General features: G+C 48.3%; 2 protein-coding genes across 5 annotated transcripts in view; one reads left to right on the top strand and one right to left on the bottom strand.

The window, feature by feature from the left end:
• Positions 1–17,422, bottom strand: part of Neu2 (neuraminidase 2) — an 88,564-nt gene extending 71,142 nt beyond the window's left edge. The window contains exon 1 of one of the 3 annotated variants that reach the window (XM_087564975.1): positions 17,039–17,422. Coding sequence is in view for 1 of the 3 variants with exons in the window: in XM_087564972.1 (XP_087421098.1) it covers positions 17,039–17,060 (22 nt within the window). In the remaining 2 variants the exon portion in view is untranslated. Of the gene's footprint in view, positions 1–1,590; positions 1,875–17,038 lie in introns of those variants that run through there. The other 2 variants (XM_087564972.1, XM_087564974.1) reach the window with 2 other exon arrangements.
• Positions 1–23,814, top strand: part of Ngef (neuronal guanine nucleotide exchange factor) — a 97,796-nt gene that overhangs the window by 48,358 nt on the left and 25,624 nt on the right. Inside the window, 3 exon segments of one of the 2 annotated variants that reach the window (NM_001136241.1) lie at positions 16,033–16,234; positions 16,961–17,103; positions 22,426–22,721. In NM_001136241.1, the coding sequence (NP_001129713.1) occupies positions 16,128–16,234; positions 16,961–17,103; positions 22,426–22,721 (546 nt within the window). In that variant the 5' untranslated portion in view covers positions 16,033–16,127. 2 annotated transcript variants of the gene reach the window in all.

Raw genomic sequence — 23,814 nt, 5'->3', positions numbered from 1 at the left:
CAGGACTTCAAGACGGCATCCAAGCACAGCTTCTTTCCCCAGTGCTTGCTTTAGCACCCTCATAGGCTTCTGGAAGCTCTGCCTTATTGAATCTCTTGTACCTGGATCTCCAAGGAACCTGACTCAAGACACACCTGTATTGAATCCTGCCTCCTTGAAATTAAAAAAAAAAAAAACAAAAACAAAAAACAGCATTATCAGACTCTGAAAGATGCTGTTTCATTCCCATAACTAGCAAAGATGAGTCTTGAACCAAGAAAACAGAAGCAGATAAACCCAAATATATAAATGATTTTTCAAAAAGCATTTGCCAGGCCACTGAGATGAACAAAATTCTTTGTTTGTTTGTTTGTTTGTTTGTTTTTTGTTTTTGTTTTTCAAGACAGGGTTTCTCTGTTTAGTCCTAGCTGTCTTGGAACTGGGGCTGGCCTTGAACTCAGAGATCCACCTACCTCTGCCTCTCAATGCTGGGACTAAAGGCAAGTGCCACCACACCCAGCTAACAAAGAGAATTCTTTAGAGAGCTTTCCAGAAGGCCCTGAGAGAACCATCAGCCGCTCTCGGAATCTGACTCTTGGGTCTAGGGACGGTGGGCTTCTGAGGTCAACCACTGCCACGTACGAGGCCTGAAGCCTGACTTGCTGGGGCTTCACGACAATAACTTCATCCCAGAGCTGCCCTCGATGTAAATGCATCAGTTGATGCCCCTTCCATGTTTCTCTGAAGCATGTTGACTTAATCACATATTCATGAAAAAAAAAAAAAAAGGCTGAACAGACAGAGGAGGTCTAGGTTTGATAGCACCAGTGGCCGATCACACCGGCTCTGGCAGACTCTCCAATCCTGTCACTGGACCTGTGATGACTCAACAGAGGTCCCTGCAGCTCAGCTGCCTTGCCAGCACAGAGGCAAGGGCTGGGCCACAAGCCCTATGAGGTGCCCTCGTCTCCTGTCTTTACCGTGAGGACGAGTGGGAGAGATGATAGATTGATACTACATAGCTGGACCTCAGCCCAGGCTCAGCACACACCAAGCAGCTCCTATCACAGCCTTTTCCTCTATCATGTTTTTGTCTGCCTGCCTGCCTGCCTGCCTGCCTGCCTGCCTGCCTGTCTGTCTGTCTGAGACAAGATCTTGCTGTGCAGCTCAGGCTAAACCGAAATTGGCTCTGTACCTCAGGCTGGCCTTGAACTTGTGATGTCCCTGCCTCTGCCTCCCAAGTGCTGGCAGAGCAGCTGTGGGCCACCATACCTGGCCCTCTTTGCTCTCTTGATTCACAGAGTCTTAGAAGCTAGTTCCTTTCAAGGAAGTGGGTCATGCTAAAAATGTATGTAAAATATTCATGAAGACAGCACAACACACTGTGTTTACAAACCCACTGGGAAAACATAAACATCGAAAACTGGAAACCAGAAAAAGACATGAAAAGATTATCCGCCAGACTACAAACCTGCTTCACGAGTGAAGAAAAAAAAAAAAAGAAGAAAAAAGCAAGACATTGATTTCATTGAGCAAACTGGTACTTTAGCAACAAAGCTCTGAATGGAAAGAGCACTGTGAAAAGACACTAGAGATTAGGAATAGACTGACCGGAGATGCCTGGCTCTGTAGAAAAGCAGTAAGAACTGCTCCCAATCTTCAACTGAGAGGCTGTGGAGATGAACTGCTCAGAAGCCAGATGTGGGGGCTCAGCCCTGAGATGCTTCAGTTGACCCAGATGTTTGCCTTGAGCACCCACTGTGGGAGGCTTTGTACTGCACTGCTGACCTAGCAGAGAACCAGCGGGACAGGAAACAGCCCTGCTTTGTGGGCCCCTGTGTTCCAGTGAGCACTGGTACCAGAGCTCCTGAGTCTGGCAAAGCTCTTCACCCCTCACCCCTCACCCCTGCATGGCAGTGCATACTGCTTGGCTCTGTGCGGCCTCTATGTCAAAGGTACCGTTTCTCCACTCACGCTTCCAACCCAGCTCTGAGTTTCAAGGTGAAGGAAAGAAACCCACTCAACCACACTCCCTGCCCTGACATTTTGTTAATTTTTTATTTTATTGTGTGTGTGTGTGTGTGTGTGTGTGTGAGAGTGTGTGTGTGTATATGTATGTGCATGTGAGAGAGTGTGTGTGTGTGAGTGTGAGTGAGTGTGTGTGTGAGTATGTGTGAGAGTGTGTGTGTGTATGTATGTGCGTGTGAGAGAGTGTGTGAGTGTGTGTGTGAGTGTGAGTGAGTGTGTGTGTGAGTGAGTGTTTGTGGGTATGTGTGTGTGTGAGTGAGTGTTTGTGGGTATGGGTGAGTGTGTGTGAGTGTGTGTGTGTGTGAGTGAGTGTTTGTGGGTATGTGTGAGAGTGTGTGTGTGTGTGTGTGTGTGTGTGTGTGTGTAAGTCAGAGGACAGCTTGCAGGAACTAGCTCTTACCTTTGACCATATAGGTATCAGGGATCAAACTCAACACGTCAGGCTTGGCACCAAGCCCCTTTTACCCACTGAGCCCTCTTACTGGTTCCGATTGGCTTATTTTTGTCACGAGGTTTCAACTGTGTCATTCAATCTGGATTCAAATTTGAGATCCCTGAATGCTTGGATTACAGAAATCTATTGCCATGCTAAGCTTTTCCAGATTCTATAAAGAAAACTTTTAAATAGAGCAGTCATGGTGGTTTAGACCTCTATTCCCAACTATATCAAGGACTGAGGGGGACATGTCAAAAAACTACATCAAGGACTGAGTGGGTTATGATCAGCCTGGATAACTTAGAGAAACCCTGCCTCAAAATAAAAAGTGGCAAAACAAAACAAAACATAGTCTGGGGACATTAGCTCATCAGAAAACACTCACATAGGGTTAATGGAGCCCATTTCAGGAAGGGAGAGAGAGAGAGAGGGAGAGGGAGAGAGGGAGAGAGGGAGGGATTGCACATATAAACTAAAAGACATCAAACTCTTCAATACTCTCACTATAAGACTCAAAGATGGCAGCTCTTTGCATATTTGGGTTCCACCTTTCTCCATTCTTTGTTTCCTCTGAGTTATGTGAAAATGAACAAGACTCCCAAGTCTTCACCCCTAAACACCCCAGCTTACAGCTCCTAAGAATAACAGTGTTGCCTTACACAGTTACAGTGGCCCACTACACCCACTCCAGAGTAAAGCCAACGCCTGGTTATGCTCCAGATGTTCCCAGACCGTCACAGCTGGTACCGTGGTTAAGATGTAACCACCTCACTGCATGTGTTAGGGTCTTTCTCGGTCTCTCAGTCTCTCGGTCTCTCGGTCTCTCGGTCTCTCGGTCTCTCGGTCTCTCTCTCTCTCTCTCTCTCTCTCTCTCTCTCTCTCTCTCTCCTTCCCCCCCCTCCCTCTCGTGTGTGTTTGTGTGTATTCGAAATGCCTGCAAGTCAAAAGGAACATTTGGGAAAGTCTTAGTCTGTGTCCTGCCTGCTCTGGAAGTAGCCATTTTTACTAGTTTTACCTGGGGGTGGTGATTAAGATATACATATCTAAGAGTATCTAAGAGGTGTTTTAAACATTTCTTTGTTTGTTTATTGTGTGCCACAGTGTGTGTGTGTGCAGGTCAGAGGGACGACTTACAGTACTCAATATTCTCCTTCTAGTGTAGGTCCTGGGGACTGAATTCATTAGGCTTGGCAATGGGTGCTTTTACCACTGGACCATCTTTTGAATTAACGTCTTCTGACTCAGTTACAATTCTGTTACAGTTGCTATTCTGTTACAGCAGTGGCAGCACACACTCTCCCACCTGGCTTCTTCAGCTCAACCCTGGAAATCAGTTCCGTTTGGTGACCCCTTTGTCATGCTTGTTTCTACCTTAGCATCGCACTTGGTTGTGTGAAGCTATACAGTTTGTCCAATCGGTCTTCTTAGGTGGGGATTTTGGTCGTTTCTAACACAGAACGCCAAAAGACGATGCTGCAACTTTGTGTGCATCTTGTTCCATATTCTAGGATTAAGTCCTCAGGGAAAATTCTAGTATAGAATGTCTGGGATAAAAGCACAGACGCTTCAGGAAGTTTATGCTCAATTCCCCTCCATAAAAGCTTGAATGATTTGTCCTCGAAACCGAAGGGTGTGTTGGTGCATACTTCTCAGAGGTTTGCTTTAATAATCACAATAGATTTCTGTGAAGAAAATTCAGATTGTTCTATCTTTAAGAGGCTGGAGTGGTGGCCACCCACAAGGAGCACGGGGTGTGCCGGACCAGATCCAGGGCTTGGCTGGAGACAGGACAGGCATGCTCCAAGGTGCTCTTGAAGGCAAGGAATTTTCCATTCTGTGCTGTCTTTTTTTCTGACTCACTCCCGAGGAGCAGACTTGCCCCTCTCCTGGGAAGAGCCCATCACTTTGTAGAGGACACGTAGCTGCTGACAACTGAGGCTCCTTTCTCAAGAACAAATGACAATTCCACTTAGAAGACTGTGCTTCTCCCAAGTCGAGGATCTTCCTCTGAGACCCCCACAAAAATAAAGAAGAAAGAAAGGAAAAAGAGCCCTCTATGGGTCAGCTTTTAGCTTAAGCAGAGAGAACTAAGCCTGGAAAGCCTTCAGACTATGACAAAACAGCCACTCCAAGGGCTGAGCAACGTTTTAGAAACATACTGCATGGAAAAAATAAGACACAGCTTAAAAAGAACAGAAGGCAGCCAATGGTCAGTCCCAGGAAGGAACAGACAGGCAGCAGAGAGAAAACCAGGAGCGGAATGACAGCTCTCGTTGGCAAACTGATTTTGTCCCTGGAAAATAACATTGTGTTAGCTGAAGGGATTCTTCTCTTTCAAGGAAGCCGGGAAGAGAGATCTGTGTAAACAGGCTGGAAGGAAAAGGGTTTGTAGGATGGTGTTTGTGGCTGTTTTGCTGAGGGGTACTAGGAGTGCCCTCCTCCCCCAGATTTGCCTCAATCAACAGATACATAAGGGGCCTCAGGGTTTTGCCAGGCATCCTGATTAGCAGCCCAGGAAGGGGATAGAATCAGTGAGGCCATCCCTCCTCTCTAAGCAGTGTATGAGGGCTGCAAACTTACTTCCCAATCAGGAGAGAGGTCAGAGCACTAAGAGCCCCCAGCTCTGTCTCTAGAGCAGGCGGGAGGCATGTGCTAAGGGGCGGGAGGAACTTCAGCCAGAGGTGCTGGAGGGTCCCCCCTTCATTGGGAGATAGCGAGTGCCTGCTCTGGCTGAAATGGAAGCAGTGTTCTGATTAGAACTCCTACACTAAAATTTTTGGAAAGAAAAGGGCAATTTCTGGAAAAGGGACTTTTCTTTTTCTTTTCTTTTCTTTTTTTTTTTTTTTAAACCAGACAGATGAGCGTACCTGGTAAGTGCCTTAACACTATGGATGCCAGGAAATAGCTCGCTGTAAAATTTGACTCCATGATTCTCTGGAAAAAAAATTTTTTTCAGAGATTGATGGATGTGACAGATTGAGATATTTTTCACAGGTGAATTGAGAGACTTGGAAGCAGCCCCACCCCTTCCCAGTTCGTCGTGATCTCCTGTAGTTACAGCGCACTTTCAACACAAGCTCTAAATTTATGCACATCAAAAGGTTGATGTTGTTTTAAAGTAACTTTTCTCCTTATTATGTAAGTGACACATTTATTGTAGAAAAAAATTAAACACATGAGTACAAAGAAGAAAATTCCCTCAGAATCCAGGCAGCCAGCTACAAGCACAGTGCAACACTTTCTGTGATGGTTCTTACAGCCCCAAACCTCAGTAACTCCTTTATTATTACTGTCATATGCAGGGACAGGGCCACACACCACCTTCCACCATTCGGTCTGCAGGTTCCTGCAGAAAGTGTCCTTAGCTGCTGAGACATGCCGCTGGCTCCTCCATGGTCCTTTTATTTAAAAGGACATATACATATGTAAAATTCCACCCTTAAAAGTCTATCTATAAAGCACAATAAATAGGATGTATCGGTTTGCACTTACAGTCCAGTACTTGGGAAGGGCGGGTTAAAGATGAAGAACATCAAGTTCAAATCCAGTCTGGGTGACCTTGTGAATTCCAAGGTAGCATGGGCAACAGAGTATAAGCTATTAATTAAATAATTAATTATTAATTAATAGACTGTCTATTAAATAAAATCAAGCCAAACCAGACACCATAACACTTGCTTTTAAACTATAAGATGATATAAACATCTATATATTTTATTAAAATATATAGGCATCTTTTCAGATTATTAAATATTATTCTAAAATCATTCTAACCATACAGTATTCCATGGGACAGATATGTCACTATTTAAACAGTAAACTGGGGTAGAGGGCAGTTGCATGCATGTGGACCTGGGTTCAAACCCCCAGCACTCATGAGGAAGACTGACCACAGCAACACTGGGCACAGGAGCATCCTGGCCCTTCCTGGTCTGCCAGTATAATCTAGTCAGTCAGTTTCAAGTTCAGTGAGATTCTGTCTCAGATAGATAGATAGATAGATAGATAGATAGATAGATAGATAGACAGACAGACAGACAGATGATAGATAGAAGATATGTAGGTAGATAGATAGATAGATAGATGATAGATAGATAGATAGACAGACAGACAGACAGATGATAGATAGAAGATAGGTAGATAGATAGATAGATAGATAGACAGACAGACAGATGATAGATAGAAGATAGGTAGATAGATGATAGATAGACAGACAGACAGACAAACAGATGATAGATAGAAGATAGATAGATAGATAGACAGACAGACAGACAGACAGACAGATGATAGATAGAAGATAGGTAGATAGATAGATAGATAGATAGATAGATAGATAGATAGATAGACAGATAAGGACAGTAACTCAAGAAGTCACCTGCCATTGTCCTCTGGCTTCCATATACACATGGATGAGCACACGCGCACACACACACAGACACACACACACACACACACACACACACATCAATCTTCAGTAACTAGATATTTATGTGGCTGTAAGTGCTACAGTTATAAATAGCACATCCTTGAAGCTATTTCTTTTGCACAGACAGAATAGTTTATTGGATATATTCCTAGAAGTAGATTGTCCTCTCCATAGAGCAGGAGCAACCACAGATTTGCAATACAGAGTTACCCAGCTGCCCTCAGAAAGGTTCTCACTCCCACCCTCCCAGAGGCAGCCTGGGGCTTCCATGCACGCCTTGGCGACTAACAACACTGAAAAGCCCTTTGCTGCGTTTCTGATATGCTTTCTGACAAGTCACACCTTTTCTTTGAAACATCTGCTTACAAAGCTTTGAATCCCAGGAAGGAGAACCATTTTCTCAGGCAGGCAAGGACCCGGGATGCAGCATTTTGATACCCACCTCCCTAGGTCTCTAACATGGTTCATCTTCAAAAAACACGCGACTTTTTCTACAAGACCCTGAACATTTGAGCACAGAGCTGTAAAGTCAAGGAAAGCAGGATAGTGAAAGTAAGGTGGTTGCTTCAAAGCAAAATTAGAAGTCACTCCATGGCCTGCGACTTGTTATTTAAAACTCAGTTACTGGTACCCTCTAAGGAAGGATTTCTAATGATTCATTTTCTTAACTACATGCCATCTCTTCAAGTTTACTACTTTATGAATGGGCGGGGTTTTCTTTCTTATTTCAGACCTTAGAGAGTAGCTCAGTGTACAGTCTTTGCTGAGCATACACAATGCCTGCGGTTTAAATCGCAGCACCAAATAAAACCCAACGCTCGGAGCGTGGCGGCAGGAAGATCAGGGCTTCAAGGTCATCCTTGGCTACATAGCAAGCTTCGGGGCCCAGAAGCCCGAGAGAATTTTCCTGCGCTGTATGAATGCTTCTGATGACATCATCTCCACCTCTGTGAACTGTGTGGTCGCTCGCCAAACAACAGCTGAGATGTCACTTTCTGTTGTGTACAGGAAGCCATAGCTTGCAAAGTGCTTTCAGCGATGTGAGTCTGAACTGGATGAGTTGCATGTAGTTCACAGGACAGTTTCAAATGAATCCCTCTAAACTGAGTAGAGTGATTTGACTAGTCTAGTTAAGCCTCCATTGTCCCTGTGGTTGTAACATACAACATAAGTCATGTGCCTCATCCTTTATCTCATCCTCAACATGTCTGTGGAGCTACAGGATCCACTCTTTCCTCATCCCCTGCTTCTTCGGGCTGCTCCTTTTGCTCAAAAGCCTGTGATATTACCCACAAGCAAAACCCCCATATGGTGTATTTTACAGGTGTCTTGGTTAGAAATATTCCAGAGAAACCCATCTCTCAGGTTCTCCCTTCTTTACCCCCATTTCAGGAAAACACACCAAATGGTACCACATCTCATTTAGGAGTTTGAGGAGCATACATGGGGTGCATCTCACAATTGAAAATATGGGGGGTTGGGGATTTAGCTCAGCGGTAGAGCGGTAGAGCGCTTGCCTAGCGTGCGCAAGGCCCTGGGTTCGGTCCCCAGCTCCGAAAAAAAGAAAAAAGAAAAAAAAAAAAAGAAAGAAAATATGGGCAGTGGTCTAATGATACTGGGGACACATGGATAACTAAAATGCCTCAGACTATTTAACCCTTGGCCAGCCAAGTGACATTCTCCATGCTGCCCCTCATGTTTGAAAGTACAGCAAAATTCTTGGCCACCTCTTACTGATTCAGACAACGTACTCTCCGTGCAATGTGAAAGATGTCAGGCTTGAAACCACAGCTCTGAAACCTCGTGCCAGGCAAGGCTTTGCTTGCGTCTCCTCATTCCTCCCAGCCTTTGCCCTATTTGGCCAAAAGCAAAACCTCTCCCCCTAGCAATCATGTTGAGAAGGGTAAAAACCAAAGCAAAGCACTATTCAGAGGGAGCACATCCAGGTGGAATGGGTTTGAGGGGTTTGAGTAAATAAGGCTACCTCCTTTTGGCTTGGGGGGAGGGAGGATGGACTCATCCTAGGAGCTGCCAACTCCTCACCAGTAAAGTCTGTGAAGGAGGCTTCGGGCAAAGATACCCAAGATGCAATGCAAACCTAGAGCCAGGCCTCTCAGAACATTCCTTGTATTTACTGATGGTCTCCTTCAGTGGCCCCAAGATGTGCAAAGACTGGGGCTGCAGAGATAACACACACAGTCATGGCTCACAGTGATCCCCAAGAAATCAGGGGTATCTATCAGAAGGTACTAACAGAGGTAAGGGTGCAGCTGTGGGAGCTGTCAGAAATGATGACCCCACTACCATTGGCGGGCATTGAGATTACCACACAATGAATTGGTAGCAAGGCATTGGGGAGCCATTGAGGGTAACAGGTGTGTGGGACGAGTAAGCTGGAGGAAACCCACCTGGTGGGTGTCTTCAGGAGAGGTAGAAGCAGAGGAAAGAGAAGCAGGGGAGGCCGGTAGGAAAAATGGCTGCTATACTTTCATGCAAACTCAGGGACTAGCCACAAGTCCGCCAGGGGTCTGCAAGTCCACTAGGGGTCTGCAAGTCCACTCTCAGCTTGGATAATTTGCTGGAAGCACTCATACACTCCACCCATGGCTATTAGACTCACATTGTGGTGCCTACCATAAAAGGGCACATTCAAATCAACAGAGGGACAGAGATGGGCAGGGTGGAGCCAAGGGACTTCCACACACAGATAGACACCCATGGTCTTCTCTCCCCACATGGAACCTGGGTTAGTACTAACTTTCTTGGGCGAAGAATGACAACATGCATATGAGACAGGAGGGAGGGAGGGAGGGAGGGAGGGAGGGAGGGAGGAAGGAAGGAAAAGGCAAAACAGAGGACCTGACCTGAGCCTTGGGGACACAGAAACTTGATAGCTACTCAGAAAGCTGACCTCACTTTTTATGCAGGTTGGAGGTAGCGTGCTTGCTTGCCTAACATGCAAGGGACCTGGGTTTAATTCCCTATTTGGAAAAATAAATTGTGGTTCCTTATTCCACAACAATCATCTTGACTTATGATGATGTGTGTGACCCAGTTACTTTCCTGTTGCCCTGATAAAATACCCCGATAAAAAAGCAACTTAGGGGAGAAAGGGTTTACTTAGCTCACAGTCCCTCACCGTGGGGATGTGCAAACGTCAGGAACGTGAAACGGCTGGCCATATCACATCTACAGTCAAGAGCAGGGAGTGAGGACAGGGAGTGTAAAATCATTCAGGCTCCATACCCAGCCAGCTCCTACTTTCTTACGACCCAAGACCTGAATCAAAGATCTGTGGGGCCATTTTCAGGCTGGGTCTTCCCACATCCATAAAGTCAATCAAGACAATCCTCCACGGGCCAACCTGATCCAAACCATCCCTTCCTAGGACTCCCTTTCCGGTGTTCTAACTTCTCTGGTGCCATCTAACACACTGACAAAAAGCAGTTTGGAGAGGAAAGGATTATTACTTTTTTTTTTTTCTGCCCGTACATCCAGGTTGTGATCCATCATTAATGATGGAAACCAAAGCGGGAATTCAAGCAGGGATTTGAAGGAGAAACCATGGAGGAATATGGCTTGCTGGCTGGCTCTTTGGCTTCCTCCTCGCCTCATACTTAACTAGCTTTTAAGGACCGAGAATACTTGCCTGAGAAACCCTGTTGCCCACAGTGGGCTTTGCTCTCCTACATCAATTAATAATCAATACAACCTCCCACAGATCTGCTCACAGACCAACGAGACTTAGTCACTTCCTCAGATGAGGCTTTTCCTCTCAGATGTGACCAAGCCAGCTCAGTCAGTCAACAACAGGTCCTCCAGGGCAGGAGTGAGGAATAAAAAGAAAAAAAGACAGCACTGTAGCATGACCCCAGCCAGTTCTGAGACTGAAGCGGGTTTATTATTTTCTGGTCTGCTTTTATACCACTTTAAGTACATGCAGACTAATAAGATCAGGTCTGAGTCAAGGAACAAGCAAGGCAATAAACAAAACCCCATAAACACCTTTCTAGGGGCTGATCAGGATGACCAAGACAAAAGGAATGCTACACAGGCCTCCACTGAGCTTGCTCTGTTCTTAATCTGGGCCAATTTCCTGAGTCCTGGCCCAAAGTCAGATCCCCATCTTGAGCTTACTTCTTTTGCCCTGGCCAAATTCCCACCAAGTGTCTAGAAGGAAGGGACCCCAAAAGGTTCTCCACCCAGATGACTCCAGATGGTGTCAAGTTGACAATTAAGACACTAGCTGTTTTAGTTAGAGTTTCATTGCTGTGGCTAAGGTAACTCTTATAAAAAGAAGACATTTATTTGGGGCTGGCTTACAGTAACAGAGGTTCAGTCCATTATCATCATGGCGGGAAGCATGGCAGCATCCAGGCAGGCCTGGTGCTGGAGGAGCTGAGAGGTCTACATCTTGGTCCAAAGGCAGCAATAGAAGACTGGCTTCAATAGGCAGACCAGGAGAAAGTTCTCTCTTCTGAGCTGGGCAGAGCTGGAGTACTAGGAGTTCTCAAAGCCCGCCTACACGGTGACACACTTCCTCCAACAAGGCCACTCCTCCTAGTAGTGCCACTTCCCATGGGGCCAAGCATATTCAAACCACCACACCAGCCATGGCGATATGCTTCCAAGTGTGCTATGAGCCGCCTATGAGGCCTGGAGCTCAGAAAGCAAAAAGATGCCTAAAGGCTGAGGTTTGCCATATAAAGAAAGGAAAAAAAAATACTTATAACCTAAAAGAAGACGTAAATAACTCTTAGACAAACTTTCTAAAAATGCTAAATACTTCTTTTTTAAAAATTTATCATTAAATTACTTGTTCGCATTGTAGAGAACCTACTGTGTGCCGGCCAGATAGAAACATCTGAACTATCGCTTAGTGCTTTACTTGGTGAATGACTCAGAGCAAAATGTCAGGGAAGTAGAGATTTTAATAACACCCTGCCTAATAAGCCCTAATATGATGGGAATTAGAACATGGGGAATTTAGCTTAAGGTTACACATCTCAGAACTCAGTGAGTCTCTAAACTGATTTTATAATTAGGAGCATATTTTTAGCTTATTTTTCAACTGGAAGATTTTTATTATATTCATGTTAATGTATGTAATTTCACCGTGGTATTTTTGGATTTTTTTTTTTTAAGAAAAGTTGAATCTTTATTCTTCGGTGCAGCAGAGTGTGAAGGTGTCACCTAAGACTTAAGGGACACAGCCATGCAAATCAGCAGGCCCCGCTCAGTGCCATGAAATTCTCCTTCTAAGATACCCAGTTCACAGAGCATCATGGTGCCAAGTGACCACTGATGGTGATGAAGGGGCAGAGCCTGTCAGGGGGACGACCTCCAGTTGTCTCAAGGAAAGAGCCCATTTTCAGGCTGGGTCTTCCCGCATGAATTAAGTCTCTCAAAACAATCCTCCACCAGCCAACCTCCTCTAACCCTCCCTTTAGACTCCCTTTCCAGGAGTCTTAGAGGACATCAGCAAAAGCCTTAGAGGAGGAAACGGTTTTTAATAAGCCTAGGAAAGTATGCACCAGCCAAAGTCCTGGAGAGAGATAGGGGTAGGGGACCCAGGGAAGCTATGACTGTAAGAGGAGGCTACAGGTCACAGAACTCCTATGGCACTGTTTAAAATCAAACCCCCAGTTCAGTCAGGAAGAGCAGAGTGAGAAAGACTAATTGAGAAAAAGTATTTTTAAATTATCTTTGTTTATGTATATATCGAGTAAGTGGTATATGTGCGTGCGTGCGTGCGTGTGTGCATGTGTGTGTGGTGTGGTGTGGTGTGCTAGTGGGGCGTCTGTGTATCTGCTCGTGGAGGACAAAGGAGAACATCAGGTGTCCCTGCTCTGTCTCAGCTGTATTCCTGTGAGACAAGTTTACCAATGAATCTGGAGTTAAGCAGGCAGGCCAGAAATCCTGAGAGGAAAGATTTTTAGCAGTGCGTATACCAAGGGGAAAATTTTTGCTCTAAGGGATTTGGGGGGAACCAGTGGAGCTTAGTAAGCCCTCAGCACAGGCAAGGGTGCACAGAAGCAGAGGCTAGCTCTCAGGCTGACCCTGGGCTACTGACAGAGCAGAGTTCAACGGCTAGGGCAGAGCTGCCTCTGCTCCAGTGGTTCTCAACCTGTGGGTTGCTACCGCTTTTGGGGGCCGAATGACCCTTTCACAGGGGTCACACATCAGATAGCCTGCATATGAGACATTTACGTTATGATTCACAGCAGGAGCAAGATGACAGTTATGAAGTAATAGCGGAATAATCTTATAGTTAGGGGCTATCACGACATGGGGAACTGTGTTAGACGGGTGCAGTGTTAGGCAGGTTGAGAACCACTGCTCTGCTCTCATCTCTAAGGACACCTACATACACAGAAAGAGTTGCGGCCTGGACATTGCAGACCCCGGTGGGGCGTGGGTACAGATGATAGAGAGTCACAGCATGGGCCAGCCCCCAGTAAGCAGAAAGGCAACATTGCCACTGAGTGATCTCAGGGTAGGACCAGGCCACCCCTCCAGTGCTGTGCAAGGCAGAGCCACAATCCAGAGAGAACCATGCCCAAGCCTCAGGGAATTTTCTTTGACCCGATGTTTTAGCTACTGCTCTTGCTTCTAAAACAAAATTCCCCAGCAAATACGACTTCAGGAAGGAAGGGCTCATTTTGGCTCACAGTTAGGGGGGCTCGCGGTTTGAGGGTGCAGCCTAAAGTCGCAGGGGAGTCATGGTGGGCCACGGGACTATGAAGCAGTTGGCCACTTCTTAACCATAGTTAACTCATTATTGATGAGTCTTAACCATAGTTAACTCATTATTGTTGGCTCTTCCCATCCCCCAGGAATGGGCATCCAACCCACGGCCCTGCACTCTAACACTGAGTTATCCTCCCCATGACACGTGATTTAGATAACACTTTAAGGTTAATGCTGGGAATGGTTACGACTACTGTGTTGTTTGGATTATGAAACGTAATTTAGGGGGAAAAATACATTTGGGATGGGGGGGCTCCAATGGGAGAATACTATGGGTTGAATGTTTGTATTCCCAAAATTCACATGTTTGAGTGACATCCACCCCCATGATATTAGGACATGAGGCCTTTGGGAAGCTTCTACTACACGAGGGTGGATCTCTCACAAACGAGATTAGAAAACCCTGGAGAGCACCCACCCTCCCTTTCTGCTAGCAGGCAATGAGAAATCAGTACTCTACAGTACCAGAGTCCGCCCTTCCACACCTCAGACCTCAGCCTTCAGCGCTGTAAAAGGTAGACTCTGGTTGTGCAGAAGCCACCCATCTCTGATGGTTCATCATGGCATCCGGAGCAGAGCCTGGATGGTAGTGATGAGGGTGGCCATGGAGCAGACAGAGTTGTAAAGGGAAGGTGTTGAGTAGAGTCACGTCCAGGAGGAATCACAAATGCACACACAGGGCTTGGGGAAACGACCCCGGGGAGTGGGTGTATCTCAACTCCCATAAGGCCTTGAGAGAACTGTGTCTCAGGAGAAGCAGGGGTGAGTTGCAGCTTCCGGGATTTGGGGGGGGGGCTCTCTGCCACCTCAAATCCTCCCTTCTCACATTGAGTCAGGGATTATGCCAGCTCCTGCAACCTGGGAATGATAGATTCCCTCCTGCTCTGCTTTCTGTCTTTTCTGTTGCCATGAGGGAACACACAGACCAGAAGTAATTTAGGGAAAGGGTTTATTTTAGCTCAAGTCAAGGCAGGAACTTGAAGCAGCCAGTCACAACACATCTACAACCAAGAACCAGGAGATAAGAACATATGCATGCTTGTGCCACTTAGCTCAGGTTTTTTGTTTTGTTTTCTTTTTCTGTCTCACGCCATTTGTGGGGAATGGCACAGTCAAAGGTAGACTGGGTTTTCCCACCTCAATTAACTCGGCCAAGACAATTCCCCACAGACATGGCTGATGTAGACAAGCCCTCGTTCAGACTCTTCTGTAGCTGTTCTTGCTAGACTGTGTCAAACGGCAATTAAATCAACCACTGCCCCTTCCAAATGAAATGACTCTTCCTTCCCTTATACATCTCTGTGTCTCTCGCACGAACGGCCAGCCCTGCCTCCCATCTACTCATCCAAGAACGAGCAACACTGGAGGCTGGAGAAACGCTCAGTTGTTGAGAGCACATGTTGCTCTAGCAGAGGTTCCTAGCACACACATGGTGGCTCACAACCGTGTAATCCCAGTAATTCTGTAATTCCAGATCCAGAGGATCCAATACCCTTTCCTGATTTTGGAGGGTACCAGGCAAACACATTGGTCACATACAGACACGCAGGCAAAATACTCATACACCATAAAAACCAATAAACGCAGTTGCCTCAAACCCCCAGGAACTGGTTCCTTATATCCAATGCCCACAGGTGGTGTGTGGAGGGGGCCAGGCAGGGGAGCACTGTACCCCACCCTCACTCCCAGGTACCTTCAGAACTGGCCACAGCTACTCTTGACTTGAGATACTTCTCTCACATATCCTTGTCATCTGAGCGCTGCACGAGCTAACAAACTGCTGTGGGTAGGGAAATCCTACTGCAGTTTCTGGGAACTTGGATCCTTCTCCTTAACTCTGTTCTGGCAGCGTTTGGGGGGTCGCTAGGAAAGATTTGGTCCAGCAGAAAGACCCATTCAGGAGAGAAGTCTGCATTGGGGGACCCCCACCGTCTACCTGGGAGTCAAGAGCAGGAGTGTAGGGGACATGTTTCCTCTCAGACTGGGATTAGAGGGTATACATTCCCAAGGCACGATCTAGGAGATTGACCTGTGATGGGTAAGGGATGGGACAGAGGGTCGCCTGGACTGCACCTTCCAGAAACTCCTACAAACGACCCACTGACAGAAAGGGAGACAGGCGGAGGCAGCTCTGTCCCCTCTGTCCCCGCATCTCCTGGCACCCAGCGGCCGCGGGGGAGGCAGGCGCTGCGGGGCTCCGGTCCATGTGGGGAGTCACCGCCCCCTGGTCCGGGTGCACCCGGCCCCAGCGCCCCCACCTCGCCGCCGCTGGCCTCGCCCCCGCCGCGCGTGCCCCGCCCGCCTCCCCCGTTGCCGTGGCAACCCCGGGAGCCTCCAGGCGCGCGCTCGTCCGCGGGAGCGCTCTACAGCGGCGGCGGCGGCTGCAGCTCGGGCTTGAGCCGCGCGCGCTGAGACCTCGCTTCGAGCCCGCGCGTTGCCCCCGGCCCGGCCCTGGGTCCCCCGCGCGGCCCCCCACCGGCTCCTGAGCCTACCCTGTCTCTGGTCCCCATGGAGCTGCTGGCTGCCGCTTTCAGCGCTGCCTGCGCCGTGGACCACGACAGCTCCACCTCGGAGAGCGACACGCGCGACTCGGCGGCGGGACACCTGCCCGGCAGGTGAGGACGGGCTGCATCCCAGCCCCCGCGCACCGTCCCCACGTGCTCCCTCCCACTCGCACCGTAGGCGGTGTTCACGGACCCCTGCGGCCTATCCGGGTCCTCTGCCCCGGGGCTCCTGCTGCCTCCCACTAACTCTAACCCGACGGACCTTCCCCCCGGAAGAGCGGTGCGTCCTGGTCCAGGTCACTAGCACCCAGTCCGAGCGCGGGGTGGCTGGCCTCCTGCACCCTCTCCCTGGACGCCCAGAGTGTGCGCGTCCCTCCCTTCGCCCCTCTCTGCGCTCTCCGTCTCTGGGACTGGAGGACGGAGCCCCGAGTGGGGCCAGGGGGCGCGCGACGGCTAAGGGCGTGGGGTGGCAGCTGGCTGGCAGGACCCGTTGGGGCGGCCTCCCGCGCTGTGGAGCGGCCAGGGTACGCCAACTTTCCGACGCCTGCCCGCGAGCTCGAAAAACATGAAGGTTTGGGCGGACGGGTGTGGGAGTGAATCACCCCGTCGCGCCTTGGTATGGTGACAAAAAGGGTTTGTCGGGCTCGCCTGGTCCGGACACGTGGCGGCCACTGTGACCCCCTTAGCTTGGAAGCGCTTAGGGCAGTACCTTCACCCACCCCCCCCCAACCCCGGCCAGCAGCCGCTTGTACGGACCGACAGTCGCCTCTTGCGATCTAGCCAAGGTGTGTCGTTGCTTAAAAATAAACAGCCCTCGCTCTCCTCCCTCTCTTGCAGCGAGTCATCCTCCACCCCTGGAAATGGAACCACACCCGAGGAGTGCCCGGCCCTCACCGACAGCCCCACCACGCTCACCGAGGCCCTGCAGATGATCCATCCCATTCCCGCCGACTCCTGGAGAAACCTCATTGAACAAATAGGTGGGTCCAGGGCAGGCAGCGACTCATTTGGGCCATGCGAGCCTGGTGGCTCCCAGGGGACCCTGGCAGCTGGGCTGACTGGCATGCGGCTTTTGACATGAGTAGTTCTAATGGTTTCCTAGGCAGAACTGCCGAGTTTTATTAGTGCTGCACCACTGGGCTAATTTAGCCAGGGATTGTGGTTTATTTGTGAGACTGAGTCTCACACTGCAACCCTGGCTGGCCTGGAATTTACTCAGTAGCCCAGGCTAGCCTGGACCTCCTGCAGGCCTCCTGACTTGAGAACTTGAGTTCTAGGATCATGAGCTTGAGAATCTCTACGCTGGGCTTTAGCAGTGGGTATTTGATGTCTCTTGGAGAACACTCTTGGTCCAGCCCTTTCCTGCAGAAAATGTTGTTTCCGGAATGGAGTAGCTGAAGACAGAGGATGAAGCCTTCTTTGACCTCATCAGGGAGGTCCTGGGAGTACCTGGAAAGTAGCCAGGAATTAAAGCTGGACTCAGGAGCTCTGGGTTAGGGCCAAAGTGAGAGAGGCAAGAGTGCCAGGCTGCCCAGGATGGCCCTAAGGAACAGCACTTGGTGGGTCCTGCACCTCCAGAGCTAGGAGGACATTCTGTGAGTCCTCAGAGGATTGAGGCAACCCGAGAGCTGAAGCACTTCAAAAATGCTACTGACATCAAACCATTTCCCATGTTACCCCCAGGGCCACCTGTGACTGGTTCCTGTTTATCAGAAAATGATACTAGCTGTTTTGAAAATATTCTGGGATGTTGCCAAAGCCATCGACAATCTATTCTTTTAAATGCAAATTTTAGATAGAAAATGATACGTAGAGATTATCTTCCAACTGCCAGACACTGTAAGGGACACAATGTCTTCAGAATTGCTGTGAAGCAGGCCCAATTGTAGGGAGACTCCTCAGTGAGGCTACTCTTTTGAGCTAGCTGGGAGTTTCCGACCCTGGCCCTGGGAGGAGAGAGCTGGAAGCTAGGAGATTGATTGGTGCCTGAGGGTAAACTGAACCCACTCTGGTTTTGTCTCTGTGCTCCTCTAACAGCCAGGCTGAGGATGATGGGGATGTGTGTGAGTTGTCTCTGGCACCTAACATGGTACTTGGCATGTAGAAATTGCCTGTTCAGTAATAACCGAGTAGCTTGCCCTTTACGAGTAGGCTTGGAAGATTTAGAGGAAAATGCTTTCTCTTCAGGAAGGTGAATGTTGAACGATGGGTTAGGGGTGTGTTAGTTGGGGGTGCATTAGTTGGAGGAGCTAGGGGCTCCGCTTCTAACAGAACAAGGCCAACCCAGTACAGATCATTTCAGTAAGACAGAACAAAGCCTTCCTGCTCTGCCTGCATATCCCATAAGCAGGAGCTTTGGCTGGGAAGGTTAACATCCACGGGAAGGTGTGCTTACTGTTGGTGCACACAGGAAGCAACAGACCAAGCCATGAGACATTGTACATTGAGGACAGAAGTGGCACACAATAATCTATGAAAATTAGAATTTGAGGCAAATAAAAATGAAAGATAATAAAAACAGTGGGTTATACAATTGTAACCATGGTAAGCCCGGGAGGGCAGGAGTTGGAGTACAGCTTGGGGGGAGGGGGAAGAGTATGGAGCCCTTTGAATGTTCTAACATGGCTGGAAGTAACAATATCCAGAAACAGTGTCTTTAGCAATGGGGGTGGTCATTCCCAGTTAATGAGTCAAGAGGTAGAGAGTTGGTTCTTTCCCCTACACAATCACCCAGCTGTGTTTTCTTCACTCCCTCTCTCCTTTGGTGTTTGTGTTACAAGGTATCTGTTATAGCTCTGGGCACCACATCCTCAAGCCAAGGTCTATAATAGTAGGAAGGACAGATTGTCCTCTTGTGTCTATTGGGGACTACGACTGTCTTAGTGATCTATTGATGGGAAGAGACACCATGACCAAGGCAACCCTTATGAGAGAAAGCATTTAATTGGAGCTTCGTTACGGTTTCAGAAGTGAGTCCTTGATTGTCATGGCAGGGAGCATGGTGGCAGGCGGTGGCAGGCAGGAGCTGAAGAAGTAGTGGAGAGCTACATCCTGATCCACAGGCTGTCAGGGAAAGACACCAAGCCTGGCTTGGACTTTTGAAACCTCAGAACCCACCCGCAGTGACACAAAGGCCACACCTCCCAATCCTTTCCACCAGTCTGCCAACTGGTAATCACACATTTAAGTACATGAGTCTATGGGGTCATTATCATTCAACTGACCACAGATACCTTAAAAAAAAAAACAAACCCTTAGAAGATATCCCCCTCTTTGTGTCTCCTTGGCTAGTATATTAATCTATACCTTGCATTGGATGTCTTGGCATATTTTGTATTGCTGTGACAAAATACCCGAGGCTAGAAACTTGATACAGAAAAGAGGTTATTCAGCTCACGTGTCTAGGTGTAAGAGCAGGGCACCAGTTTCTGTTGGCTCTGGTGAGGGCTATGCCACACATGGGAAATGGTATCCAGGTGAGACTGTGAGAGGGTAGTTAGAGAGGGCCAGGGCCAGACAGGTGATTTTAGGACAAACTGCTCTCCATATAAAGCTGTGGTGGAACAGTTAAGAGGAGATACCTTCTCTGAGGCCACCCTCCACCACAGCTGCAACGGAGAGCAAGCCCAAGAGCACACGAGCCTTTAGGGGAGAATGCTGCATCCGAATCTTAACACTGGTAATGTATAAACAGTTAGATGTTTTCCCCTCGGAGTTTTGCTGCCAGTCAATAATCCCAGCCCCCGGTAGATCTGTGTCTAGTAAGAGCTGCTCTCTCAGCTTCATGGATCATGAAAGTCCCACATGGCAGGCAGAACAATGAAGAGCCCTCCAGCCTCTGGTAAATCCCACCCAAGAAACCCAATTCCCCAAGGGCCTTCCTCCCTAATGCTATCACATGGGCTTTAGAGCCCCTCATAGGGATTGGGGTAGGAGGGGGAAGCATCTGCATTCAGACCTCGGCCCCTCAGTGGCATCAAATGCAGGTACCAAACCCACCACCGCTGGTGAGAGCCTCCATCAGTCCCTGCCTACTTCCCAGAGCACACAATGTCCAGCCCAGCCCTCTCCTCCCCAGTGGAAGGCAGGGGTGGGAAGGGACAGGGAAGAGGCGGCGTCCACTGTGCAGCACTTTCAGAAATACCATTTTCAACACAGCTACCCACAGTGCTGGTATTTTTGTCTCCTACCAGCACATGCGCCGTCGAGAAGTCTGGGGTAGTATTTGCCCGCAGTTTGCTGGCTGTGGCATAAGATGTGTTTTTTGAGCCTTTAAAACATCCTAAGTTAGATAGGAAGCTTGGGAATGGTGATTTTTAAAAAGGAAAGGTATTCAACCATGTCTAAGTACCCATTCTGCTAAGTCACTGTGAGGAAGCTCCAGCAAACATCGGACTGGATGATAATTAGTTTAGAGGGCTGTAAAATGCTGGCCACACAAGTATGAGGACTTGGGTTTAACCCCTAGAATCCCCTAAAAGCTAGCACATGCCAGCACATGTCTATAATCTTAGCACTGTGGAGGCGAATACAAGAGAACCCTTGGGACTCACTGGCCAGCTAGCCTAACCCATTTGGTGAGCCCTAGGCCTATATGAAATTCCGTCTCAAAAGAAAAGAAAAAGAAAAGAAACCAAGGTGTCCAGGATCTGAAGAATAACGCATGCTCTCCATATGCAAGCACACAAACATGTACATGCATACACCTGTGCACTCCAACACACACAGACATGCATGTGTGTATGTTGAACTGGTTTCTGTGTTGACACGGAATGGTCCTTGGAGAGCATCAACTTTGAGTGGAGTTTGGCTTGGACTCTATAATACTCATTAGAATCCTCTTATGGTCAATGAGCTACATTGTTGCGTTCTGCAACTGGGAGGACCATAAAAACACCAGATCCGAATCCCCTGAAGTCAGGGCTGTTCTACCTTGCCGTGAAGGCTTCATAATGTAGAGTCACAGAGTCACCGAGTATCGGAAGCAAATAATTTAATCAGCGGGATGGATTTATGAGACTCCTGCCAGCCACTGCAATTTCTCCAGCCACTGTCAGGATTTCCACGGTGATCTGTTTCTCTTTTCCCCTTTCTGCTGTTTGCGTACTTCCAAGCTACACAGAGAAGGAAGGTGCATCACATCCACACTGTCTCCACAGCAAGGACTTTGCAAGGATCCCACTTAACCTTACCGGATCTTGCCTGGGTGAAGCTCCATGCCAGTGTGCCCGGCTGCCTAATGGGGCTCCCCTATCACCCCGAGTATACTCACATCTCTCTGTCACCCCAGCCTTCTGTCCGTTGCTTCTACCAGTGGTGCCATCAGACCACTTTCCAAGCTGGTTACTTGAATATTGTTTGTGATCCAGTGCCAGCCAGCTGCCAGGGTTCGTCTTCTACCTTGTAACCATGCTATGAGTTAGAGCCTTGGCTCTGCCCTGCCCCCACTTAACTGATGCCCTTGTAGTCCTGGGAAGTACCACGGCCCCTATTCTCCCTGCCAGGCATGCAACCATAGCTGGGGTTTGCACAGGCCCCTAGGGAAGAGTTCTGCCTCTATAGCATGAAGTAACCCACTCTTCTACCAGCCTCTTAGCAGGCAGTGTCACGTGCCCTTGTCCCCACCAGCCTGTGTGGGTAGACTGTCCCTCTGCTCTGCAGCCAGAACATCCCAAATGTTTATTTCTCTTCTTTCCTGTGAGGTGCTGTCTTTACACTGATTCAGCAGCACCCCTAGTCTCCCTCAGAGATTTGGGTCACATTTGTGTTTGGATGTGATTGGTCAGGAATTGCACCCTCAAGTGTGAGTGTCAGAGGTGACAGTTTCCTTTGGGTTCATTGGCGAGACACTGATTCAACATGAAAACTCACAACCTCTCCCCAGTCAGGGATGCACAAACTGAAGTTTTAATACTGAATCATTTAAAACTGGGGGAAGGACCCTCATGGGATATTGAAACACAATTGGGATATTTTCATTGATTTTTTTCATGCATGCCTATTAACACATCAAGATCTGTATTCTTGTTTTTTCCTCTGTGCGCAAGCGTGTGTGTGTGTGTGTGTGTGTGTGTGTGTGTGTGTGCGATTTTGAATCTACTCAGGGAATTCTTTACTTGTCAAAAGAAACTTACACATGCTGATCTCCCTCAGAAGTGAAGGCTCCTGGGTGGTCTCTTTTGCAGGGCTGGAGCCTGCTGGTGTGGCCTGGGGCACACTGGCTTTCTTTGTGCGTGGGAGTGGGCTTCCCAAGGACCTCCATCTGACATCCTGCTCTTGTCTTCTCCACGCTTTGATTTCAGGGCTCCTGTACCAAGAGTATAGAGACAAATCGACTCTCCAAGAGATCGAAACCCGGAGGCAACAGGATGCAGAAATACAAGGCAACTCGGATGGGTCCCAGGCTGGGGAAGACAATGCAGAGGAGGAGGAAGAGGAGGAGGAGGAGCCGGCCAGCCCCCCTGAGAGGAGAGCTCTGCCTCAGATCTGCCTGCTCAGCAACCCCCACTCCAGGTTCAACCTCTGGCAGGACCTTCCTGAGATCCAGAGCAGCGGGGTGCTGGACATCCTCCAGCCTGAGGAGACCAAGCTGCAGGAGGTAATACAGGTTCCCAGGCTGGAGATGCAGGGACTCTAAGGGAGCCATTGAGGGGCTGTAGTCCTAGCTCACCAGAGCAGTTCAGGGTTGAACAAACTTGTCTCTCTAACACGGATAGGGAAAGAAACATTTCACAGGTCACAAACCACTCAGCCACTTTCTGGGCTGGTTCAATGCTCCTCGTAGAGTGTTAGATGTTTTGTTACAGGGAGTGACCACCTTTCTGTTATGATGACATCAAATCACTAGGTGCCACAGAAACAGTGACTGTGAAATAACTCCAGTCTTCTCTAAGTGGCAGTCAGTTGTATTTCTTCCCACATTTGAGGGCCATGTGGAGTCTGGATGGTTGAGGGTCCAAGAAATCCTTTGTGTGAAGATCCAGGCCACTCTCTCTGAGGTCAAAGAGGTAGAGGCAGTGAGCGGTACAATGGTGGTTCCAAGCAGGAAGAAACAATCAGCAGGAAATTGTCAGTAACAGAAACATGCCACAAGGGTTGTTTGTTTGTTTTTAATGTATGTGAGTACACCCTTCAGACACACCAGAAGAGGACATCAGAGCCCATTCCAGATGTGGTTGCTGGGAATTGAACTCAGGACCTCTGGAAGAACAGTCTGTGTGCTCCTAACCGCTGAGCCATCCCTCAAGCTTGCAAGTGTCTGGTTTTGTTGAGCAAGGACCTGGATCTTGTGAGTCTCAGGAACATGTGGTAGAGGGGAGAGGATGGTCAGCAGTAGAGAGCGCGGTCAATGGGCAGAGAGAAAGAGGGTATTGTTGTTGTTGTTTGTTTTTTGGGTTTTTGTTGTTGTTGTTGTTTGGTAACTTGTTCATGTGTGAACTTTGTAGATGAAAGCATTCTATCCCAATGCCAAAAGGGCTAATGACTGGAACAGAGCCTAGCTCCTGTCCTTGTCATCCAATTCAATACAGGCTCCACTATTGAAGGGTGTAGTATGAGGGACCACCTAGGGTTCACCTGTGTGTCCTGTCGGGCAGAATCAAGTAGAAATACATTTAAATATTGACGAGCTACTTAGCATGGGAGCGCACCAAGACTCTGTCTGGGTGGTTCTTGTCGTTAAATGAAACTTA

Source organism: Rattus norvegicus, chromosome 9 (assembly GCF_021556685.1).
Source record: "Rattus norvegicus strain SHRSP/BbbUtx chromosome 9, alternate assembly SHRSP_T2T, whole genome shotgun sequence".
Classification (NCBI taxonomy): Eukaryota; Metazoa; Chordata; class Mammalia; order Rodentia; family Muridae; genus Rattus; species Rattus norvegicus.
Note: the sequence above shows the minus strand (reverse complement) of the source record. Positions and strands in the feature narration are given on the sequence as shown.